The 21,631-nt window shown below is 46.2% G+C and overlaps 1 protein-coding gene across 1 annotated transcript in view; it reads right to left on the bottom strand.

Annotated features, from left to right (window-relative positions):
• Nucleotides 1–21,631, bottom strand: part of LOC137302325 (RNA-binding protein FXR1-like) — a 90,171-nt gene that overhangs the window by 17,178 nt on the left and 51,362 nt on the right. Inside the window, exons 3-7 of the mRNA XM_067971961.1 lie at nucleotides 19,709–19,802; nucleotides 8,440–8,511; nucleotides 6,299–6,447; nucleotides 2,304–2,397; nucleotides 267–383 (exon numbers count right to left, since the gene is read on the bottom strand). Coding sequence (XP_067828062.1) covers nucleotides 267–383; nucleotides 2,304–2,397; nucleotides 6,299–6,447; nucleotides 8,440–8,511; nucleotides 19,709–19,802 — 526 coding nt within the window. The remainder of the gene's footprint in view (nucleotides 1–266; nucleotides 384–2,303; nucleotides 2,398–6,298; nucleotides 6,448–8,439; nucleotides 8,512–19,708; nucleotides 19,803–21,631) is intronic.

Below are 21,631 nucleotides of genomic sequence, written 5' to 3'. Positions count from 1 at the left end.
CGCTCCTGTGATGTGCCTTGGGAGGTTTTACTATGTTAAAGGCGCTATATAAATGTAAGTGGTTATTGTAGTTTCCCAACAATCCAGAAGCTTTCATGGGTTTTTCCCCCGGTGCCAGCCCACTTAATTTCATTTGCACACTTTGCCAGGGTGGGGTTTGAACTCTCAACCTCCGGGTTGCAAGTCCAATACCATGACCACTTGGCTACCGTACCCAACGGTTTGTAACTGGGAGACGTCACCTTTTCTCCAGCCAGCCTGCTCACCTCAAGGTGTTTTGTAGCTTCCTCGTTTCGGGACATCAGCATCAGTTTGGTGCGAATACTGCGGAAGTGCATGTCACTCAGCAAGCCCGCACGTTTCACAGTCGACTCGTTTATGGACTGCAAGATATATTGGAAGGTGTGTTACTCTCAAATCCTCTGCAATCACGCACACGACTGCAGATTATTTTAGGTTTTCCTCTATTTGTGTGTCTGGAACTTGTTTAAGGGGCGTAAGAACACAAGAAAAGTGGAGGATGAGGTAAGGCCACTAAGTCCAAAGTTCAGCTCCGATCACAACTCTTATTTTGTACTTTACAGCCTTCCGGCCTCAACAACTTTAGATAATAACCACCGCTCCCATTTTCTGGCACAATATGTGCTGGTAATGGTTCTGCTGTAATCATTTACTGCTCCTCTAGACCCATCTTTTGTTTCTTTACTTGTCCCATTACCATCCCCATGTCTTGCACCATCACCCCCTTTTGTCATTTAATCACTCCTGCCCTCCACCAGATCACAGACCTCCCCCATTGTTCTTTCCTTTCACCCTTTCCCCTGGCTCTGTACTTGCTTAAAACCTGTTAAATCTCCAACTTCTTGTAATTCTGATGAAACATTAACTCTGTTTCTCTCTCCACAGATGCTGCCTGAAAAACTGCTGAGTGTTTTCCAGCATTGTCTGTTTTTATTTCAGATTTCCAGCATCGGCAGTATTTTGTTCAGCCTACTCTGGTTAAGAGGATTGGCAGGTAATCTGTTACAAGGCCTCTGCTGCTCTGTAACAGAATGTTTGAGGTGGGTGGTCGGTTTAGCAATTGTAATCAGATCACACACACACACAAACAGTGTTGAGCATGCATGTGTAAACATTAGGATACTGCAGATAGGCCATGCTGCACTATCTCCTACTCCCATACCCTATAAAGCCCCAGGATGTGCGCCATTGCAAACCACAACGCTAAGCCATTAAAAGCCTAAAGCTTGATGAATGGATATGTGAGATCATGCTATGTGGAGGATCCATATCATTCAAAGGATGAAGGACACATCATCATGTAGGTAACTGCCTTGGGTACAAACTTCCTCTGGGACGCTGGCATTACCGTGCATCTTCAGGAAGTTACCATTTTCTGCCTGCTATTTTATTTCCAATAATCTCTCTCCCCTCCATTCCTGAAGGGAGTGATTGCTTGTTGACGGCCTTGGGTGGGGGGTACTGGTTGTCCTCGAATACTTCCCTGAAGTTATTCATTCATCCGTGACATAAGAACATAATAGGAGGAGTAGGCCATTCGGCCCCTCGAGCCTGCTCTCCATTCAATCAGATCATGGATGATCTTCGACCTCAACTCCACTTTCCCGCCCGACCCCCATATCCCTCGATTCCCCCAGAATCCAAAAATCATCCATCTCAGCTTTGAATATATTCAATGACTCAGCAGCCACAGCCCTCTGGAGTAGAGAATTCCAAAGATTCACAACTCTCTGAATGAAGAAATTCTTCCTCATCAGTCTTGCCCCATATCCTGCAATTATGCCCCCTAGTTCCAGACTCTCTAGCCAAGAGAAACAATCTCTCAGCATCTCAACAGTGAATAATGATCAGCTATTCAACCACATAGGGTACCACAGCTGAACTTGGCCTTGTCCTTACTGTAAACCTACCTACACAGTGTTACAGGACAGGATTGGGAACCCTGGCTAATTCCCCCTCCACACCTAAAGGCCTGAAACTAAATCAAGAGCCAGAGACCCGTACTGAGACTAACTAATTTAGCATGGACCAAGGATGAAACCGGGGTTTCACCCTGGTTTGAAGAGCTCAACCACCCACTGGATAAACTCTCAGCCAATGGGAAAGCATGGCCTGCTCTCATTTAATATCTAGCTCAACGCACATTGGCCAAAGAAACCAAAACCATCATCCAGACCAACTACCAAATTCAAGGAAAGATTCAGGCATCACCTAGTCAGTCAGGTGCCAAATGGACAGCCTGTCCCAGCAGTGGGCAGAATTAAATTGTCGTTCTCTCTTACCAGGAGGACCAGCTCGCAGTTGCCGGCGTTGAACACGATAGAGTGCGCTCCGACAGCTTTTTTGAAATCCTTGTGCACGTTCTCGTTTGCACAGCTGCAAAAAGGAAGCAGATTGCAAGGGAGGGGGAATAAGTTTAAAAGGTGATAAGAAAAACGAAAACGACTTGCATTTATACAGCACCTTTCACCATCCCAGGACGCCCCAAAGTGCTTTAAAGCCAATGAAGTACTTTTGAAGTGTGGTCACTGGCGTAACATAGGAAACATGGCAGCCAATTTGCACATAGCAAGATCCCACAAACAGTAATGTGATAACGATCAGATAATCCGTTTTTAGTGATATTGGTTATTTATTTATTTATCCAAATATTGGTCCAGGACACCAGAGAGAACTCCCCTGCCCTTCTTTGAATAGCGCCATGGGATCGATTACGTCCACCCGCGAGGCCGGACGGGGCCTCGGTTTAACGTCTTATCTGAAGGATGGCACCTCCGACAGTGCTACACTGGGAACGTCAGCCTAGGTTGTGTGTTCAAGTCTCTGGAGTGGGACTTGAACCCACGACCTTCTGACTCAGAGGCAAGAGTGTGCCACTGCTGAGCCACAGCTACTTCACAGGCCAACGGGGAGTAGCGTAACGCTGGAAACTGCACCGTGGCTTCAGGGATTGCGAGTCATGAGCCCAGAGGGCAAGGACATTATTCACTTCCTGTCGTGAATAATTCCCCTGCATCATCCCACTCGCAAATTTGCAATTCTGTTTGTATCTCAGGACATAAACGCAGATTAAGTGAGTGGACAAAACTGTGGCAGATGGAGTTCAATGCGGGGAAATGTCAGGTCATTCCACTTTGGATCGAAGAGAGACATATTTGGAGAGAGACCAGGAACTGTGGAGGAGCGAAGTGATTTAGCTACACAAATCACTAAGAGAGTGCACAGGTACAAAAAAGTAATCAAAAAGGCTAATGGAATGTTGGCCTTTATCTCGAGACGGCTGGGACACAAGAATGATTAAGTGATGCTTCAGTTGTACAAAGCCTTGGTCAGACCTCATTTAGAGTAATGCATTCAGTTCTGGGCACCGCACCTCAGGAAGGATATATTGGGGGTGCAGCACAGATTCACCAGAATGACAAAGGGTTAACTTAAGAAGACAAGTTTCATAAACTTGCCTTGTATGCCCTTGAGCTTAGAAGGTTGAGGGTGTGATCTAAATCGAACGGTTTAAAATTATAAAAAGGAATTGATAGGATAGAGAGGAATTATTTCCTATGCTGGGAGAATCCAGAACAAGGGGGCCATGATCTTAAAATTAAAGCTAGGCCATTCAGGAGTGAAATCAGGAAGCACTTATTTTTTTTTACATGAAGGGTTGTGGAAATCAGGAACACACTCTCCCAAAAGGCTGTGGATGCTGGGACAATTGAAATTTTCAAGTCTGAGAAAGATAAGATTTTTGTTAGGTAAAGTTACCAAGGGACATGGAACAAAGGCAGGAAAATGGAGTTAAGGTACAAATCAGCCATGATCGAATCGAATGGCAGAACAGGCTCGAGAGGCTGAATAGTATATCCTCACAGGTTGAGACCAATCAGGAAAGACTAAACAGGCTGCGGCTCTTTTCTCCAGAAAAGAGAAGGCTGAGGGGTGGCCTGATAGGGGTCTTTAAGATCATGAAAGGGTTTAATAGAGTGGATGTAGAGAAAATGTTTCCACTTGTGGGGGAGTCCAAAACTAGAGGTCATCAATATAAGAGAGTCACTAATAAATCCAATAGAGAATTCAGGAGAAACTTCTTTACCCAAAGAGTGGAGAAAGTGGAACGCAGTACCACAAGGAGTAGTTGAGGCAAATAGCATAGATACATTTAAGACAAAGCTAGATAAACACACGAAGGAGAAAAGAATAGAAGGATATGCTGACAGGGGTAGATGACTTAGGGAGAAGGCTCATGTGGAGCAAAAACACCAGCACAGACTAGTTGGGCCGAATCGCCTGTTTCTGTGCTGTAGACTCAATGTAACCCGTTCCTATGGTTATAATAAAACAGAAAATAAAAGTAAAATGGGGTGTTGGAGGGTGCAGTGGGTTAATACATCGAGCCCTTTGGGACCACATTTTAAATGCAGTCCAGACGGACAGGATGAAAGCTTCCTCATTGAAAGAGTCCTATGTGAAATGAGTTTGCAGCACTCAATCCAGTTCCCAGGGGCTTGGAGTCATAGCACAAAACCCCCCAAAACTGCTACCAGCAATTCAAGGCAGCAGCCCACCATCATCTCAGGGCAATCAGGGATAATCAATGCCAGCCTTCCTAGTGATGCCCATATTCCATAATGAGCCACCTCCAAAAAGCATGTACCTTGGATAGAATTTCCAGGCAATGGCTTAAACAGAGAGGTCACCAGCATTACAATTTGCTTCCCCCCCCCCCCCCCCCCCCAACACACAACTTGTATTCACAGCAAAAAGGCAGTTTGCAGAAACAGGGTCCCCAGTAAACTTACACTTTTATGCATCCTACAAGACTAATATTTACATTTTTTTCTCTCTGTATTACCGTCGAGTTGAGATACGGATCAGCCATGACCTAATTGAAGGGCAGAACAGGCTTGAGGGGCTGAATGGCCTCCTCCAGTTCCTATTAAGCACCAGAAACCCAGTTGGCCATCAACCACGTTCTCCCTTCCACTCCAAAAGGGAGTAAATACCACAATGTCAAACTGTTACATTCAGGCTAAAACTGCTGGTTAGATTTATTAGCGTGCAAGATAGCTACACAGAATCTGTAAATACATTAGTACAATATTCGCCGTGCACAGCACACAAAACTGTTTTAAAACAAGAGTATGAAATCATAGTTCTTTTCAGTAGCTTTCAACCATGTCTGATGAAACGTGATGTGGTAATGACTCCACGGTATCCCTCTCAGCTACCTCGTGTGAAATACACAGTGCAAAACAGGGCACTGGGGACTACAGGACTACTGTCCCATTATCCCTCTTGCCTTTTGAGGCAGCTCATTTTACGATCGAATGGATCCTTCTCACGAACAGGCAACTAAGATGCAGACAGTTTCTAACAATTGGAACAGCAGTTTCCTGCCATCTGATGCATTTCAAAACAACTGACCTGTAATTGTGTGGACAGCTTGTGTCTTGGACACTCGGAACATTTTGTATATTTTGTATATTGTGCGCTTCCACCCCCCACCAATCCAAAAGCAAACATACAAAATTGACAGGCAGGAAAAGACCAGCTGGATTATCCAGCCTGCCCCATACTCCTGGCTGGATCATCGTGACTAAACACTTCTACCCATGCTCCTGCAGCCACGTAATCTCTTGGGAGAGGCAAAAGAAACAGGAAAAACACAGGGCCAATAAGGGAAAAAAGTACACTGGAAAATTCTTCTCCGACCCTCTCAGGTGATCAAAACCAGTCCAGATCACATGGACCAAGTGTTATCTATAAAGACACTTGCCTTCTATATGAGGCGATCTCTGCTTCAGTCAAGAACTGGCCCAGCTCCCCCTTGAAGGCAGAGAGTCAGCACCCACCACACCAGCCGGCAATGTATTCCAGAGGCTCACTACTCTCTGGGAAAAGAACCACCATCCAAAATCCAGTCTATTCCTACTCTGACATAGTTTAAACCAGTGTTCCCTCGTCCTCCCCAATCTGTTAAGATGAAAACCAAAAATATAGCTCCCAACACAAAAACACAATTATCTTGTTTAGTTAAAGAACCACATAAAAAAGGATAGAAAGTTTTTCCCCACAGGTTGACAAAGTTCTGGTCCCATAGAATTACAGATTAAAGCACAGAAAGAGGCCATTTGACCCATTGAGTCTGTGCAGTCACACATTGCTTTTTGTATTGTTCTGTTCCTCCTGCAGGAGAAGCAATCGGAACCGGGCAGGCCACTGTAAAAGGGACAAATGGTTAGGATCGTCTAGCTTGGGAGCAAAGACTTGAAACAAAACTCACGCTTCTTTAAGGTCCTCTGGCACAGCGATGGTGTATTTGTGGAACATGCTCTTGGTGGCAGTCTTGTTGGGATTGACGGGACGCAGCCTCTCCATCGTGACTATTTCATTATAAGTGGCATCGCAGGCAGCGTATTCTATCACGTAAAACTGAAACAATAAAAAACAGGATGTGTTGCTCAAACTTACATTTTACAATCTGAGGGGGGGGGGGGGGGGGGGGGGGAAGGAGAAGGGGGCAGGAAGTTAGGATGCTTTAGAAATGGAAATCTGGCTTTAGGCTAGGACTGGACCTGGGCAGGGACAAGGAAATGGAGAATAGAAAAGGCAAAATCACTATATTTAAATCAGGTTCTACCCTCACTAGCTCTATTGCTGATATCCCAACAGTAAGTAAGGATGGTCACAGCAAGACAAAGGTAAAATAATTTTTAGTCTAACTTCCTCTTACTGAATATGGCAGACCTGGTGTGCATTTTCAGCACATTTTATTCTAGTTTCAGATTTGCCATTTCAAAAAAAACACACCCTCACAAACACTCCATGACTGCGATCCCCGATCACCTGTACCAACTCCAAACACCCAATGTTACAAGTAAACCTTTTGTTTTAAAATTCATTCATGGGATGTGGGCGTCGCTAGCAAGGCCAACATTTATTGCCCATCCCTAATTGCCCTTGAGAAGGCGGTGGTGAGCTGCCTCCTTGAACCGCTGCAGTCCGTGTTGTGAAGGTTCTCCCACAGTGCTGTTAGGAAGGGAGTTCCAGGATTTTGACCAGTGACTATGAACAAACGGCGATATATTTCCAAGTCAGGGTGGTGTGTGACTTGGAGGGGAACATTACAGGTGGTGGTGTTCCCATGCGCCTGCTGCCCTTGTCCTTCTAGGTGGTGGAGGTTGCGGGTTTGGGAGATGCAGGTGAAGAAGCCTTGGCGAGTTGCTGCAGTGCATCCTGTGGATGGTACACACTGCAGCCACAGTGCGCTGGTGAAGGGAGTGAATCTTTAGGGTGGTGGATGGGGTGCCAATCAAGTGGGCTGCTTTGTCCTGGATGGTGTCGAGCTTCTTGAGTGCACTCATCCAGGCAAGTGGAGAGTATTCCATCACACTCCTGACTTGTGCCTTGTAGATGGTGGAAAGGCTTTGGGGAGTCAGGAGGTGAGTCACTCGCCACAGAATACCCAGCCTCTGACCTGCTCTCGTAGCCACGGTATTTATGTGGCTACATAATACTGGGGGTCACCACTGACCAGTTAAGTTTCTGGTCAATGGTGACCCCCAGGATGTTGATGGTGGGGGATTCGGCGATGGTAATGCCGTTGAATGTCAAGGGGAGGTGGTTAGACTCTCTCTTGTTGGAGATGATCATTGCCTGGCGCGAACGTTACTTGCCACTTATCAGCCCAAGCCTGGATGTTGTCCAGATCTTGCTGCATGCGGGCATGGATTGCTTCATTATCTGAGGGGTTGCGAATGGAACTGAACACCACAATCAGCAAACATCCCCACTTCTGACCTTATGATGGAGGGAAGGTCATTGATGAAGCAGCTGAAGATGGTTGGGCCTAGGCCTGCCCTGAGGAACTCCTGCAGCAATATCCTGGGGCTGAGATGATTGGCCTCCAACAACCACTACCATCTTCCTTTGTGCTAGGTATGACTCCAGCCACTGGAGAGTTTTCCCCCCAATTCTCATTGACTTCAATTTTACTAGGGCTCCTTGATGCCACACTGGTCAAATACTGCCTTGTCAAAACCTCCCAACGGCCTGTATGAGATGGAGCAAATGAATTACAGTGTCTGCAGGTTTACGACATTTTTTTCTACGTTAAAGGTGCTATATAAACGCAGGTGCTGGTTTTGGCCTGCACACATCCCCCCCCTCCCCATTTAATCTGTATTATACAAGATGACCAAACTAAGGGGTTACAGTCTTGGAACTCAGTTACAAAAATTACTTCCCAAACAGAGGGTTTACCATCCATCTCTTGAGCTTAGTACTCCTGAGCACTCAGCAATTCTCAATTTACTGTTTATATATATATTTTTTTAAAAACCATGTCACTAGCCATTTGATTTTTCCCACGCTACTCACTGTTTAGGACCAAGACTAAAGGAATCAATCACAACAGATACGTACCTCTCCCTTCATCATCCTGACCCTCGCCATCCACCATCCACAGGGTTCGTGCTCATTGGCTCTGGAGTATACCTGCAATATTACCACAATTGCATTTGTTGATTTTGTTAAAGTTTGCTTCAATGGACAGCACAATTGCCTCTTGCAATTGGTCAGGCCCAGCATGAAAAACTAAACTTATTAGTTTGAAAAAAGTATTACCATAAAAACAAAATATGAACGAACAGAGGGGACTATCACACTAAATCCTGGAAATGGTTTAGTTCAATACGTGCAAACAACGGTGGAGGAAATCAGGGAGTAAAAAACTACATGTAATCGGTGTAAAAACTCAACACAACGTTCAGTCAAGTGAGAAATGCTGTAACTCTGTGCCCTGGTTAGACATGTACAAGGCATCTGATCTAGCTCAGCCCCAGGAAGAGATAAACTGCTTACCCCCTTGTCCCCACACCGAAGAAAAAGAGGAAATAAATATCACCATCAAATAAAAACCTGTCACGGCAACTCAGCCCTACGGATTTCTTGCTCCCAATTTTGTGTTTGTTGGACTGTTGCTGAAAACAGTTGTGTAACACAACATTTAGAAAAGTCCAGAACCAAACTAGGAAGTGAAAGAGTAAATTAATGTAACTGTACAAAAATTCAAAGACAAATAATTGTGCTCACTAAGGGATTGCACAAACCTTAGAACCTAAATTCCTGTATGATCCAAATCCTATATAAATATATTTCAACATGTTCCAGATTAACAGCCCTCCTGCACTAGAGCACAAACGTCAGGAGGTCAATGTGTGTAACTGATCTAATGCCCTCCCCGATAAAAAAAACCTATTCCAGGTTTTTAACCAAATTACCATGTTATGAAGTGCACGATACTTTTACAATAGGTTTCTCGTGCATTGCTTAACCAGTTATATCACAAAATAATTACAAGTGAGGACAGTCACAGTCCATCTTAGCTCATCCATCCAGAAAGATCCTATGGTTGTCTTCTCTCCTCTCCTCCCAACTTGCAGTATCCAATTGCTTTTTAAATGATTCCAGGATTTTTGCCTCCACTATTCGTTCACAGGATGTGGGCGTCGCTGGCAAGGCCAGCATTTATTGCCCATCCCTAATTGCCCTTGAGAAGGTGGTGGTGAGCCGCCTTCTTGAACCGCTGCAGTCCGTGTGGTGACGGTTCTCCCACAGTGCTGTTAGGAAGGGAGTTCCAGGATTTTGACCCAGCGACGATGAAGGAACGGCGATATATTTCCAAGTCGGGATGGTGTGTGACTTGGAGGGGAACGTGCAGGTGGTGTTGTTCCCATGTGCCTGCTGCTCTTGTCCTTCTAGGTGGTAGAGGTCGCGGGTTTGGGAGGTGCTGTCGAAGAAGCCTTGGCGAGTTGCTGCAGTGCATCCTGTGGATGGTACACACTGCAGCCACAGTGCGCCGGTGGTGAAGGGAGTGAATGTTTAGGGTGGTGGATGGGGTGCCAATCAAGTGGGCTGCTTTATCTTGGATGGTGTCGAGCTTCTTGAGTGTTGTTGGAGCTGCACTCATCCAAGCAAGTGGAGAGTATTCCATCACACTCCTGACTTGTGCCTTGTAGATGGTGGAAAGGCTCTGGGGAGTCAGGAGGTGAGTCACTCGTCGCAGAATACCCAGCCTCTGACCTGCTCTCGTAGCCACAGTATTTATATGGCTGGTCCAGTTAAGTTTCTGGTCAATGGTGACCCCCAGGATGTTGATGGTAGGGGATTCGGCAATGGTAATGCCGTTGAATGTCAAGGGGAGGTGGTTAGACTCTCTTGTTGGAGATGGTCATTGCCTGGCACGAATGTTACTTGCCACTTATGAGCCCAAGCCTGGATGTTGTCCAGGTCTTGCTGCATGCGGGCTCGGACCGTTTCATTATTTGAGGGGTTGCGAATGGAACTGAACACTGTGCAGTCATCAGCGAACATCCCCATTTCTGACCTTATGATGGAGGGAAGGTCATTGATGAAGCAGCTGAAGATGGTTGAGCCTAGGACACTGCCCTGAGGAACTCCTGCAGCAATGTCCTGGGGCTGAGATGATTGGCCTCCAACAACCACTACCATCTTCCTTTGTGCTGGGTATGACTCCAGCCACTGGAGAGTTTTCCCCCTGATTCCCATTGACTTCAATTTTACTAGGGCTCCTTGGTGCCACACTCGGTCAAACGCTGCCTTGATGTCAAGGGCAGTCACTCTCACCTCACTTCTGGAATTCAGCTCTTTTGTCCATGTTTGGACCAAGGCTGTAATGAGGTCTGGAGCCGAGTGGTCCTGGCGAAACCCAAGTTGAGCATCGGTGAGCAGGTTATTGGTGAGTAAGTGCCGCTTGATAGCACTGTCGACGACACCTTCCATCACTTTGCTGATGATTGAGAGTAGACTGATAGGGCGGTAATTGGCCGGATTGGATTTGTCCTGCTTTGTGTGGACAGGACATACCTGGGCAATTTTCCACATTGTCGGGTAGATGCCAGTGTTGTAGCTGTACTGGAACAGCTTGGCTAGAGGCGCAGCTAGTTCTGGAGCACAAGTCTTCAGCACTACAGCTGGGATGTTGTCGGGGCCCATAGCCTTTGTTGTATCCGGTCCACGTGTGAAGATGTTCCCATTCAAGTTTCTCCTTAAAAGGAGGAGGAGGAGGGGTGGCGAGGTTTAAGACGCTCCTTAAAACCTACCTCTTCGACCAAGCTTTTGGTCACCTGTCCTGATCTCTCACGTGGCCCGGTGTAAATTGTCTGATTCCACTTCTGTGAAGCGCCTTGGGACGTTTTACTACTTTAAAAGAGCTATATAAATACAAGTTGTTGATATCAGTCTTAAATTTGCCTTTTGGCAGTATGAAGCTTTGTCCTTATGCTACTCTCAATTGCATTTAAAATAATATTTCCCTCTCTCATACAGTTTATATTTTCTGTATACCCCTAAAAGATCACCACTCGGGTGCCTCCTTTCAAAGCTGAAAAAGTTAGTTCCTGGTCGAGCAGTTTTAATTGAGTCTTATTGCACAACTTCTGATACTGCAGTAACTTTCTAAACGGCAGTATTTTTGCTAAAAAGTGCAAATTTATATTTCAAAAAACTTCCCACAATGATTAGAAACTTGGAAGAATTTGTGCCAGAAAATTCTTACCAATAATTCACTGTGAACCAGAAGTGACCAATAAAAGGAGTATTCCTTCCGAGCTCTTCTAAACAGGTACAATAGAATATTACCCACCCATTTACCAAAGTGAAAGACCCCAAATGAACATCTCAACTTAAGATTATTTAAAACTCATTGTTTAGCACAGCATTCCCTCCAATTCATGAATTGTTAAATCCAGCTGAGAGGAGCCGAGCCGAGCGGAGGGAGTGTCCGATAAAAGGCGGGATTTCAGAGCGCTGAGAACAGCTGAGAGGAGCCGAGCCGAGCGGAGGGAGCGTCGGATAAAAGGCGGGATTTCAGAGCGCTGAGAGGAGCCGAGCCGAGCGGAGGGAGCGTCCGATAAAAGGCGGGATTTCAGAGCGCTGAGAGGAGCCGAGCCGAGCGGAGGGAGCGTCCGATAAAAGGCGGGATTTCAGAGCGCTGAGAGGAGCCGAGCCGAGCGGAGGGAGCGTCCGATAAAAGGCGGGATTTCAGAGCGCTGAGAGGAGCCGAGCCGAGCGGAGGGAGCGTCCGATAAAAGGCGGGATTTCAGAGCGCTGAGAGGAGCCGAGCCGAGCGGAGGGAGCGTCCGATAAAAGGCGGGATTTCAGAGCGCTGAGAGGAGCCGAGCGGAGGGAGTGTCCGATAAAAGGCGGGATTTCAGAGCGCTGAGAGGAGCCGAGCCGAGCGGAGGGAGCGTCCGATAAAAGAAGGGATTTCAGAGCGCTGAGAACAGCTGAGAGGAGCCGAGCCGAGCGGAGGGAGGGTCCGATAAAAGGCGGGATTTCAGAGCGCTGAGAACAGCTGAGAGGAGCCGAGCCGAGCGGAGGGAGCGTCCGATAAAAGGCGGGATTTCAGAGCGCTGAGAACAGCTGAGAGGAGCCGAGCCGAGCGGAGGGAGTGTCCGATAAAAGGCGGGATTTCAGAGCGCTGAGAACAGCTGAGAGGAGCCGAGCCGAGCGGAGGGAGCGTCGGATAAAAGGCGGGATTTCAGAGCGCTGAGAACAGCTGAGAGGAGCCGAGCCGAGCGGAGGGAGCGTCGGATAAAAGGCGGGATTTCAGAGCGCTGAGAACAGCTGAGAGGAGCCGAGCCGAGCGGAGGGAGCGTCGGATAAAAGGCGGGATTTCAGAGCGCTGAGAGGAGCCGAGCGGAGCGGAGCTGCGACCGAGTTCGAAGTGACGTCAGGAATCAGATCGGGACGCGACACAGGGGAGGCACCTGATTGGTGAGTAGGTTTAGGTGAGTATTTCTCCTTATCGACAGTAACTGAAGTAAAAGGAAAGGGAAGGTCTGCAGGTCTTATCGGAAGTAGCGTTTATTTTTTAGTCAATCAAGGTCCCTAGTGTAGTTAACATTCTCTAAATTGAGAACAATTTAAAGGAGTAAACTCCTTAAAGTTAGTGGTAAGTAGTTTTTCTTTCCTTTTTTTTCCTCTTGACTTTGGAGTTGTTCTTAAGCTAATTTAAGGGTTAAGTCATGGCAGGAGATCCCAGGGCCGTGTCATGTTCCTCTTGTGGGATGTGGGAATTCAGGGCTCCTTCCTGTATCCCTGATTCCTTCACCTGCGGGAAGTGTGTCCAGCTGCAGCTATTGTTTGACCGCTTGACGGCTCTGGAGCTGCGGTTGGACTCACTTTGGAGCATCCGCGATGCTGAGAAAGTCGTGGATAGCACGTTCAGTGAGTTGGTCACACCGCAGATAAAAATTACTGAGGGAGATAGTGAATGGGTGACCAACCGACAGAGGAAGAGTAGGAAGGCAGTGCAGGGGTCCCCTGCGGTCATCTCCCTCCAAAACAGGTGTACCGTTTTGGATACTGTTGGGGGAGATGGCTCACCAGGGGAAGGTGGCAGTGGCCAGGTTCATGGCACCGTGGCTGGCTCTGCTGCACAGGAGGGCAGGAAAAAGAGTGGCAGAGCTATAGTGATAGGGGACTCGATTGTAAGGGGAATAGACAGGCGTTTCTGCGGACGCAACCGAGACTCCAGGATGGTATGTTGCCTCCCTGGTGCAAGGGTCAAGGATGTCTCGGAGCGGCTGCAGGACATTCTGGAGGGGGAGGGTGAACAGCCAGTTGTCGTGGTGCATATAGGCACCAATGATATAGGTAAAAAACAGGATGAGGTCCTACAAGCTGAATTTAGGGAGTTAGGAGTTAAACTAAAGAGTAGGACCTCAAAGGTAGTAATCTCAGGATTGCTACCAGTGCCACGGGTTAGTCAGAGTAGGAATGACAGGATAGCTAAGATGAATACGTGGCTTGAGAGATGGTGCAAGAGGGAGGGATTCAAATTCCTGGGCCATTGGAACCGGTTCTGGGGGAGGTGGGACCAGTACAAATTGGACGGTCTGCATCTGGGCAGGACTGGAACCAATGTCCTAGGGGGAGTGTTTGCCAGTGCTGTTGGGGAGGGTTTAAACTAATGTGGCAGGGGGATGGGAACCGATGCAGGAAGTCAGTGGGAAATAAAGTGGTGACAGAAACAAAAGGCAGTAAGGGAGAGTGCACAGAACATGACCGGACAGATGGTCTGAGAAAGCAGGGCAAAGACCAAGGGAAGTCTAGATTAAACTGCATTTATTTCAATGCAAGAAGTCTGATGGGCAAGGCAGATGAACTCAGGGCATGGATGGGTACATGGGACTGGGATGTTATAGCTATTACTGAAACATGGATAAGGGAGGGGCAGGACTGGCAGCTCAATGTTCCAGGGTACAGATGCTATAGGAAAGATAGAGCAGGAGGTAAGAGAGGAGGGGGAGTTGCGTTCTTGATTAGGGAGAACATCACGGCAGTAGTGAGAGGGGATATATCCGAGGGTTCGCCCACTGAGTCTATATGGGTAGAACTGAAAAATAAGAAGGGAGAGATCACTTTGATCGGATTGTACTACAGACCCCCAAATAGTCAACGGGAAATTGAGGAGCAAATATGTAAGGAGATTACAGACAGCTGCAAGAAAAATAGGGTGGTAATAGTAGGGGACTTTAACTTTCCCAACATTGACTGGGACAGCCATAGCATTAGGGGCTTGGATGGAGAGAAATTTGTTGAGTGTATTCAGGAGGAATTTCTCATTCAGTATGTGGATGGCCCGACTAGAGAGGGGGCAAAACTTGACCTCCTCTTGGGAAATAAGGAAGGGCAGGTGACAGAAGTGTTAGTGAGGGATCACTTTGGGACCAGTGATCATAATTCCATTAGTTTCAAGATAGCTATGGAGAAGGATAGGTCTGGCCCAAAAGTTAAAATTCTAAATTGGGGAAAGGCCAATTTTGATGGTATTAGACAGGAACTTTCAGAAGTTGATTGGGAGAGTCTGTTGGCAGGCAAAGGGACGTCTGGTAAGTGGGAGGCTTTCAAAAGTGTGTTAACCAGGGTTCAGGGTAAGCACATTCCTTATAAAGTGAAGGGCAAGGCTGGTAGAAGTAGGGAACCTTGGATGACTCGGGAGATTGAGGCACTAGTCAAAAAGAAGAAGGAGGCATATGACATGCATAGGCAGCTGGGATCAAGTGGATACCTTGAAGAGTATAGAGATTGCCGGAGTAGAGTTAAGAGAGAAATCAGGAGGGCAAAAAGGGGATATGAGATTGCTTTGGCAGATCAGGCAAAGGTGAATCCAAAGAGCTTCTACAAATACATAAAGGGCAAAAGGGTAACTAGGGAGAGAGTAGGGCCTCTTAAGGATCAACAAGGTCATCTATGTGCAGAACCACAAGAGATGGGTGAGATCCTGAATGAATATTTCACATCGGTATTTACGGTTGAGAAAGGCATGGATGTTAGGGAACTTGGGGAAATAAATAGTGATGTCTTGAGGAGTGTACATATTACAGAGAGGGAGGTGCTGGAAGTCTTAACGCGCATCAAGGTAGATAAATCTCCGGGACCTGATGAAATGTATCCCAGGACGTTATGGGAGGTTAGGGAGGAAATTGCGGGTCCCCTAGCAGAGATATTTGAATCATCCACCGCTACAGGTGAGGTGCCTGAAGATTGGAGGGTAGCAAATGTTGTGCCTTTGTTTAAGAAGGGCGGCAGGGAAAAGCCTGGGAACTACAGACCAGTGAGCCTGACATCTGTAGTGGGTAAGTTGTTAGAGGGTATTCTGAGGGACAGGATCTACAGGCATTTGGAGAGGCAGGGACTAATTAGGAACAGTCAGCATGGTTTTGTGAGAGGAAAATCATGTCTCACGAATTTGATTGAGTTTTTTGAAGGGGTAACCAAGAAGATAGATGAGGGCTGTGCAGTAGACGTGGTCTACATGGACTTCAGCAAAGCATTTGACAAGGTACCGCAAGGTAGGTTGTTACATAAGGTTAAATCTCATGGGATCCAAGGTGAGGTAGCCAATTGGATACAAAATTGGCTTGACGACAGAAGACAGAGGGTGGTTGTAGAGGGTTGTTTTTCAAACTGGATGCCTGTGTCCAGCGGTGTGCCTCAGGGATCGGTGCTGGGTCCGCTGTTATTTGTTATTTATATTAATGATTTGGATGAGAATTTAGGAGGCATGGTTAGTAAGTTTGCAGATGACACCAAGATTGGTGGCATTGTGGACAGTGAAGAAGGTTATCTAGGATTGCAACGGGATCTTGATAAATTGGGCCAGTGGGCCGATGAATGGCAGATGGAGTTTAATTTAGATAAATGTGAGGTGATGCATTTTGGTAGATCGAATCGGGCCAGGACCTACTCCGTTAATGGTAGGGCGTTGGGGAGAGTTATAGAACAAAGAGATCTGGGAGTACAGATTCATAGCTCCTTGAAAGTGGAGTCACAGGTGGATAGGGTGGTGAAGAAGGCATTCAGCATGCTTGGTTTCATTGGTCAGAACATTGAATGCAGGAGTTGGGATGTCTTGTTGAAGTTGTACAGGGCATTGGTGAGGCCACACTTGGAGTACTGTGTACAGTTCTGGTCACCCTATTATAGAAAGGATATTATTAAACTAGAAAGAGTGCAGAAAAGATTTACGAGGATGCTACCGGGACTTGATGGTTTGACTTACAGGGAGAGGTTAGACAGACTGGGACTTTTTTCCCTGGAGAGTAGGAGGTTAAGGGGAGATCTTATAGAAGTCTATAAAATAATGAGGGGCATAGATAAGGTCGATAGTCAAAATCTTTTCCCAAAGGTAGGGGAGTCTATAACGAGGGGGCACAGATTTAAGGTGAGAGGGGAGAGATACAAAAGGGTCCAGAGGGGCAATTTTTTCACTCAAAGGGTGGTGAGTGTCTGGAACGAGCTGCCAGAGGCAGTAGTAGAGGCGGGTACAATTTTGTCTTTTAAAAAGCATTTGGACAGTTACATGGGTAAGATGGGTATCGAGGGATATGGGCCAAGTGCAGGCAATTGGGACTAGCTTAGTGGTATAAACTGGGCGACATGGACATGTTGGGCCGAAGGGCCTGTTTCCATGTTGTAACTTCTATGATTCTATCATGGTCAGACTTTCTCCCTGGCCAATATTTATCCCTCAACCAACATCTAAAATGGATTATTTGATCATTAATCTCGTTGCTGTTCGTGGGATCTTGCTGCTGAGTTTTCTACACTTCAAAAGTACTTCATCGGCTATAAAACACTTTGGGATATCCTGAGGTCATGAAAGGTGCTGTGTAGAAAGAAAGACAAACTTGCATTTAGATAGTGCCTTTCACGACCTGAAAGTGAGTGAATTTAGGGTGATCTAATTGAGGTGTTTAAGATGATTATAGGAGTTGATGGGGTAGATAGAGAGAAACTATTTCCTCTGGTGGGGGGAGTCCAAAACAAGGGGGCAGAACCTTAAAATTAGAGCCAGGCCGTTCAGGGGTGATGTCAGGAAGCACTTCCTCACACAAAGGGGAGTGGGAATCTGGAACTCTCTCCCCCAAAAAGTTGTTGAGGCTGGGGTTCAATTGAAAATTTCAAAACGGAGATTGATCAGATTTTTGTTAGGCAATGTATATATGCAACTAAGGCGGGTAAATGGAGTTAAGAAACAGATCTGCCATGATCTAATTGAATGGCGGAACAAGCTCGAGGGGCTGTATAACCTCCTCCTGTTCATATGTTATACAAGATCACAACGAGACAATTTTACACATTGTTGTCCACTTTGAACAAGCAATTCTGAAACATTAAAAATGCAAATAACGAGTGACCTATGCAGCAGCCCTGTGAGATTATCTTCTTTTATACAATGGATATGGCCATGGGAGCAGCACAATACCACTTTTTCATGGTTAAATACTTGTAACAGTCGTGATGGATTGCACCAAGAATCGCAGGGGTCACTTTTTTTTGTAAGGGGAGGTGGAAGGAAGTAAATTTTTTTTTAAAAAGCGAGGGTTCCCACACATCACTATCCAGCGGTCTCACTCCACCACCAGTATGATACTCAAACGCTGCAGGCACAAATAGATGCAGTGCCTTTCTAAACCTCTTCGTCTAAATGGTGCTCTCTCCAAGTCTAGGACTCGTTCACATCACCCATGGCACACAAATTCCAGAATTAAATAAAAATGAATAGACTGATGCACGGAATTAGAAAACAAAAAGCACTCTTCTATATTCAAGGGAATACAAGCCTAGTCTATGCAACCTGTCCTCATAATTTAACCCTTTTATCCCCAGTATCGTTGCACTGAATCTGCGCTTCATCCCCTCCAAGGATAATATATCCTTCTTGAGGTACGGTCCCCGGAACTGGATGCAGTACTCTAAATTGGGTCATAAGAACATAAGAAACAGGAGGAGTAGGCTGTACAGCCCCTTGAGCCTGCTCCGCCATTCATTAAGATCGTGGTTGATCTTCGACCTCAACTCCACTTTTCTGCCCTAACCCCCGCATCCCTTGATTCCCTTCGTGTCCAAATGTCCATCAACCTCAGTCTTGAACATACTGAACGACTCAGCATCCACAGCCTTCTGGGGTAGAGAATTCCAAAGATTCACAACCCTCTGAGCAAAGGTATTTTTCCTCATCCCGGTCCTAAATGGCCGACCTCTTATCTTGAAACTATGACCTCTAGTTCCAGACTCTCCAGCCAGGGGAAACAGCCTCTACCCTGTCAAGCCCCCTCAGAATTTTATACGTTTCAATGAGATCATCTCTCATTCTTCTAAACTCCAGAGTATAGGCCCATTCTACTCAACCTCTCCTCAAAGGACAACCCTCTCATCCCAAGAATTACTCTAGTGAACCTTTGTTGCACCCCCGCTAAGGCAAGTATATCCTTCCTTAGGTAAGGAGACCAAAACTGTACACAGTACACTAGGCACGGTCTCACCAGAGCCCTATATAATTGCAGCAAGACCTCCTTACTCATGCTTCAATCCCCTTGTAATTAAGGCCAACATACCATGTGCCTTCCCAACTGCTTGCTGTACCTGCATATTAACTTTGTGATTCATGTACATGGACACCCAAATCCCTCTGACTGCCAACATTTCTTAGTCTCACCTTTTAAAAAATATTCTGCTTTTCTATTCTTCCTATCAGAGTGGATAACCAGAACTTTATATAACTGCAGCATAACTTCCACCCCATTGTATTCCAGCCCCCTTGATATAAAGGCCAGTATTCCATTAACCTTTCTAATTATTTTTTGTACCTGTGCACTAGCTTTTAGTGATTTCTGTACTTGGGCCCCTAAATCACTGCTCCTCCACAGTTCAGAGCTTCTCGCCATTTAGAAAAAACTCTGATCTGTCTTAGGTCCAAAGTGGATGATCTCACACTTCCCCCACATGGAACCTCCGATGATCCAGCTTCCCCATTACCAGGAGTTTTTGAGAGGCAGGAGACAGTGCCATATTATACAGTGCATCAACATCAACACCCAAAATGAAATCAATTTAAATGTTGTTTGTGCTGTATGCACCTTCATCCCAGTGGTGTATCACATGTGCAAGGACAAAATGTGGGTACACTTATCTGCCAATGTCCATTAATCACCAGGGAGGTGATGGTGGAACCTCAATTATTGCAGATCATGAATGCCCCACTAGCACCGCAGTCCCCACTAGCACTGCGTTCGGATTTTGGGGGCAGGCTAGGAAGATCTACCAAAGACGATACAATCTCCAAATATTAGCACTTTAAAAAAAGATAAGTTTGTCTTACCTCAACTTCATCCCCTTCACTGATCTCTTTGTTGTAATCTGCAGGAGGCGGCAAACGCACATCACTGAAGGGAAGCTGTCGTTCAGGTTGCCAGCTGTAAACAAAAATTGTGTCCCAAGGTCACGATTATTGTAATTATGGAGTTTTCGAACGCGAGCTGTAAGCAGGACACTCCCTCCCGAAAAGGATATGGGCAATGCTGCATTTATTGTCCATCGCTCATTGCCCCGATAAAGTGCAGTGAACCTCCTTAAACCACTGCAGTCCTACTTGAACTTTATGGGTAGCGTTTACAATCAAGTAGCTTTCTAGGCCACTTCAGAAAGCATTAAGATTCAACCATAGGCGCGAGACTGGAGTCACGTGTAGGCTAAAGCAACATACGTTCCTGAAATAAGGAAGCATTATTAATGTGATGTATGTCCTTTATAAAACGTGAGCTTTGAGCTCTGATGATTCAGCTGGTAAAGGCAGAGCATAACAGCTGCAGGGACCAGGGAGGGTCCAACCTTGGTTTGTGTTGAATTAGCCAATTTAAACCAGGTCAGCAATTTTAATGGCCCAAATGGTCTCCAACATATGAAAACGATGGACAGGAAACTACCCGCTGTCCATTATTGTTGTAATGCCTTGAGCATCACCAGACACTCCCCACCCCACCCAGAGCCATGTAATCTCTTGGGAGAGGTGAAAAAAAGATTAAAAACCACAACCAATTGGGTGGAAAAGATCTGAAATTTCTCCGACCCCTTTAGACGATCGAAACAAGTCCAGGAGATCACACTGACCCAGATTTATATTTCAAGATATCTACCTCTCATACGAGGTGATCTCCACCCCAGCCAGAAACAGGTCCAGCTCACTCTCTAAGATATACAGCAAACCAGCGTTCACCACAGGAGAGGGCAACCTCTGCCACAGGTCCACTAGTCTCTGGGAAAAGAACTGCCGAGCACCCAACCTAGTTCTGCCCTTACGTACATAACTTTACGCGTGACTTCTTCCGCCCCACCCCCCCAACCTATCCAATTGAAACACACACACACCACACAATTTTATAAACCTCGATCAAAGCACCCCCCCCAAGTCTACACGTCTCTAAAGTATACAGACCCAGCGCTTTGAGCCTATCTGGGTAACAAGGTGTTTTAGACTGGGAATTAATCTTGTGGCCCTCCTCTGCATCCTTTCCAAAGCTTAAATACCATTTATGTGAAGAGGCCAAAACTGGACATAGTATTTTAAACTTGAGGCCTAGCCGTGGTCTTGTTAGAGGACAAAATGGCATGCTTTGGTTATAGTGAATTCAACAGTGAACCCTATTTTCTTTAGCTATAGCTTTAGAGATTGATAAAACACCCAGATCTCTTTCTTTCACCACTGGCTTTAATTCTGTTCCCTGTAAGGTGTAAGTATGTTTAGTATTTGATCTGCCCATGTGCCTAACACTACACATCAAGTTAAACATCATTTGCCAAACATGAGGCCAATTCCCCAACACACCGAGATCTGCTTGCAGTAGTCGAGCATCGCAACAGTCCTAAGCCTCAAACATACCTTGGTATCGTCCGCAAACTTGTGGATAATTCCCACACCTACATCTACATCTAGGCCACTAATGGAAATGGTAAACAGCAAAGGTCTTAACGATCCCTGAGCGACACCGCTGGTAACCAGTGTACAGGCAGATCCGAATCCACTCACTTACCACTTTCCGCCTACGGGCAGTCAATTCTCTATCCACCGCGGCAAATTACCACTAATTCTACAATATTCTATGTTATAGAGAAACTTCTTGTGAAGTACCTTATTTAAAAGCTTTCTGAAAGTCCAGCTGGACAATTGGACCCCGAGATCTCCTGGACCGGTTTCGATCGCTTGAGGGGGTCGGAGAGGAATTTTACAGAGTATTTTTTCCCTTAT

This window comes from Heptranchias perlo, chromosome 35, assembly GCF_035084215.1.
Source record: "Heptranchias perlo isolate sHepPer1 chromosome 35, sHepPer1.hap1, whole genome shotgun sequence".
NCBI classification, from domain to species: Eukaryota; Metazoa; Chordata; class Chondrichthyes; order Hexanchiformes; family Hexanchidae; genus Heptranchias; species Heptranchias perlo.
The sequence above is the reverse complement of the archived record's forward strand: the minus strand, read 5'-3'. Positions and strand labels throughout refer to the sequence as shown.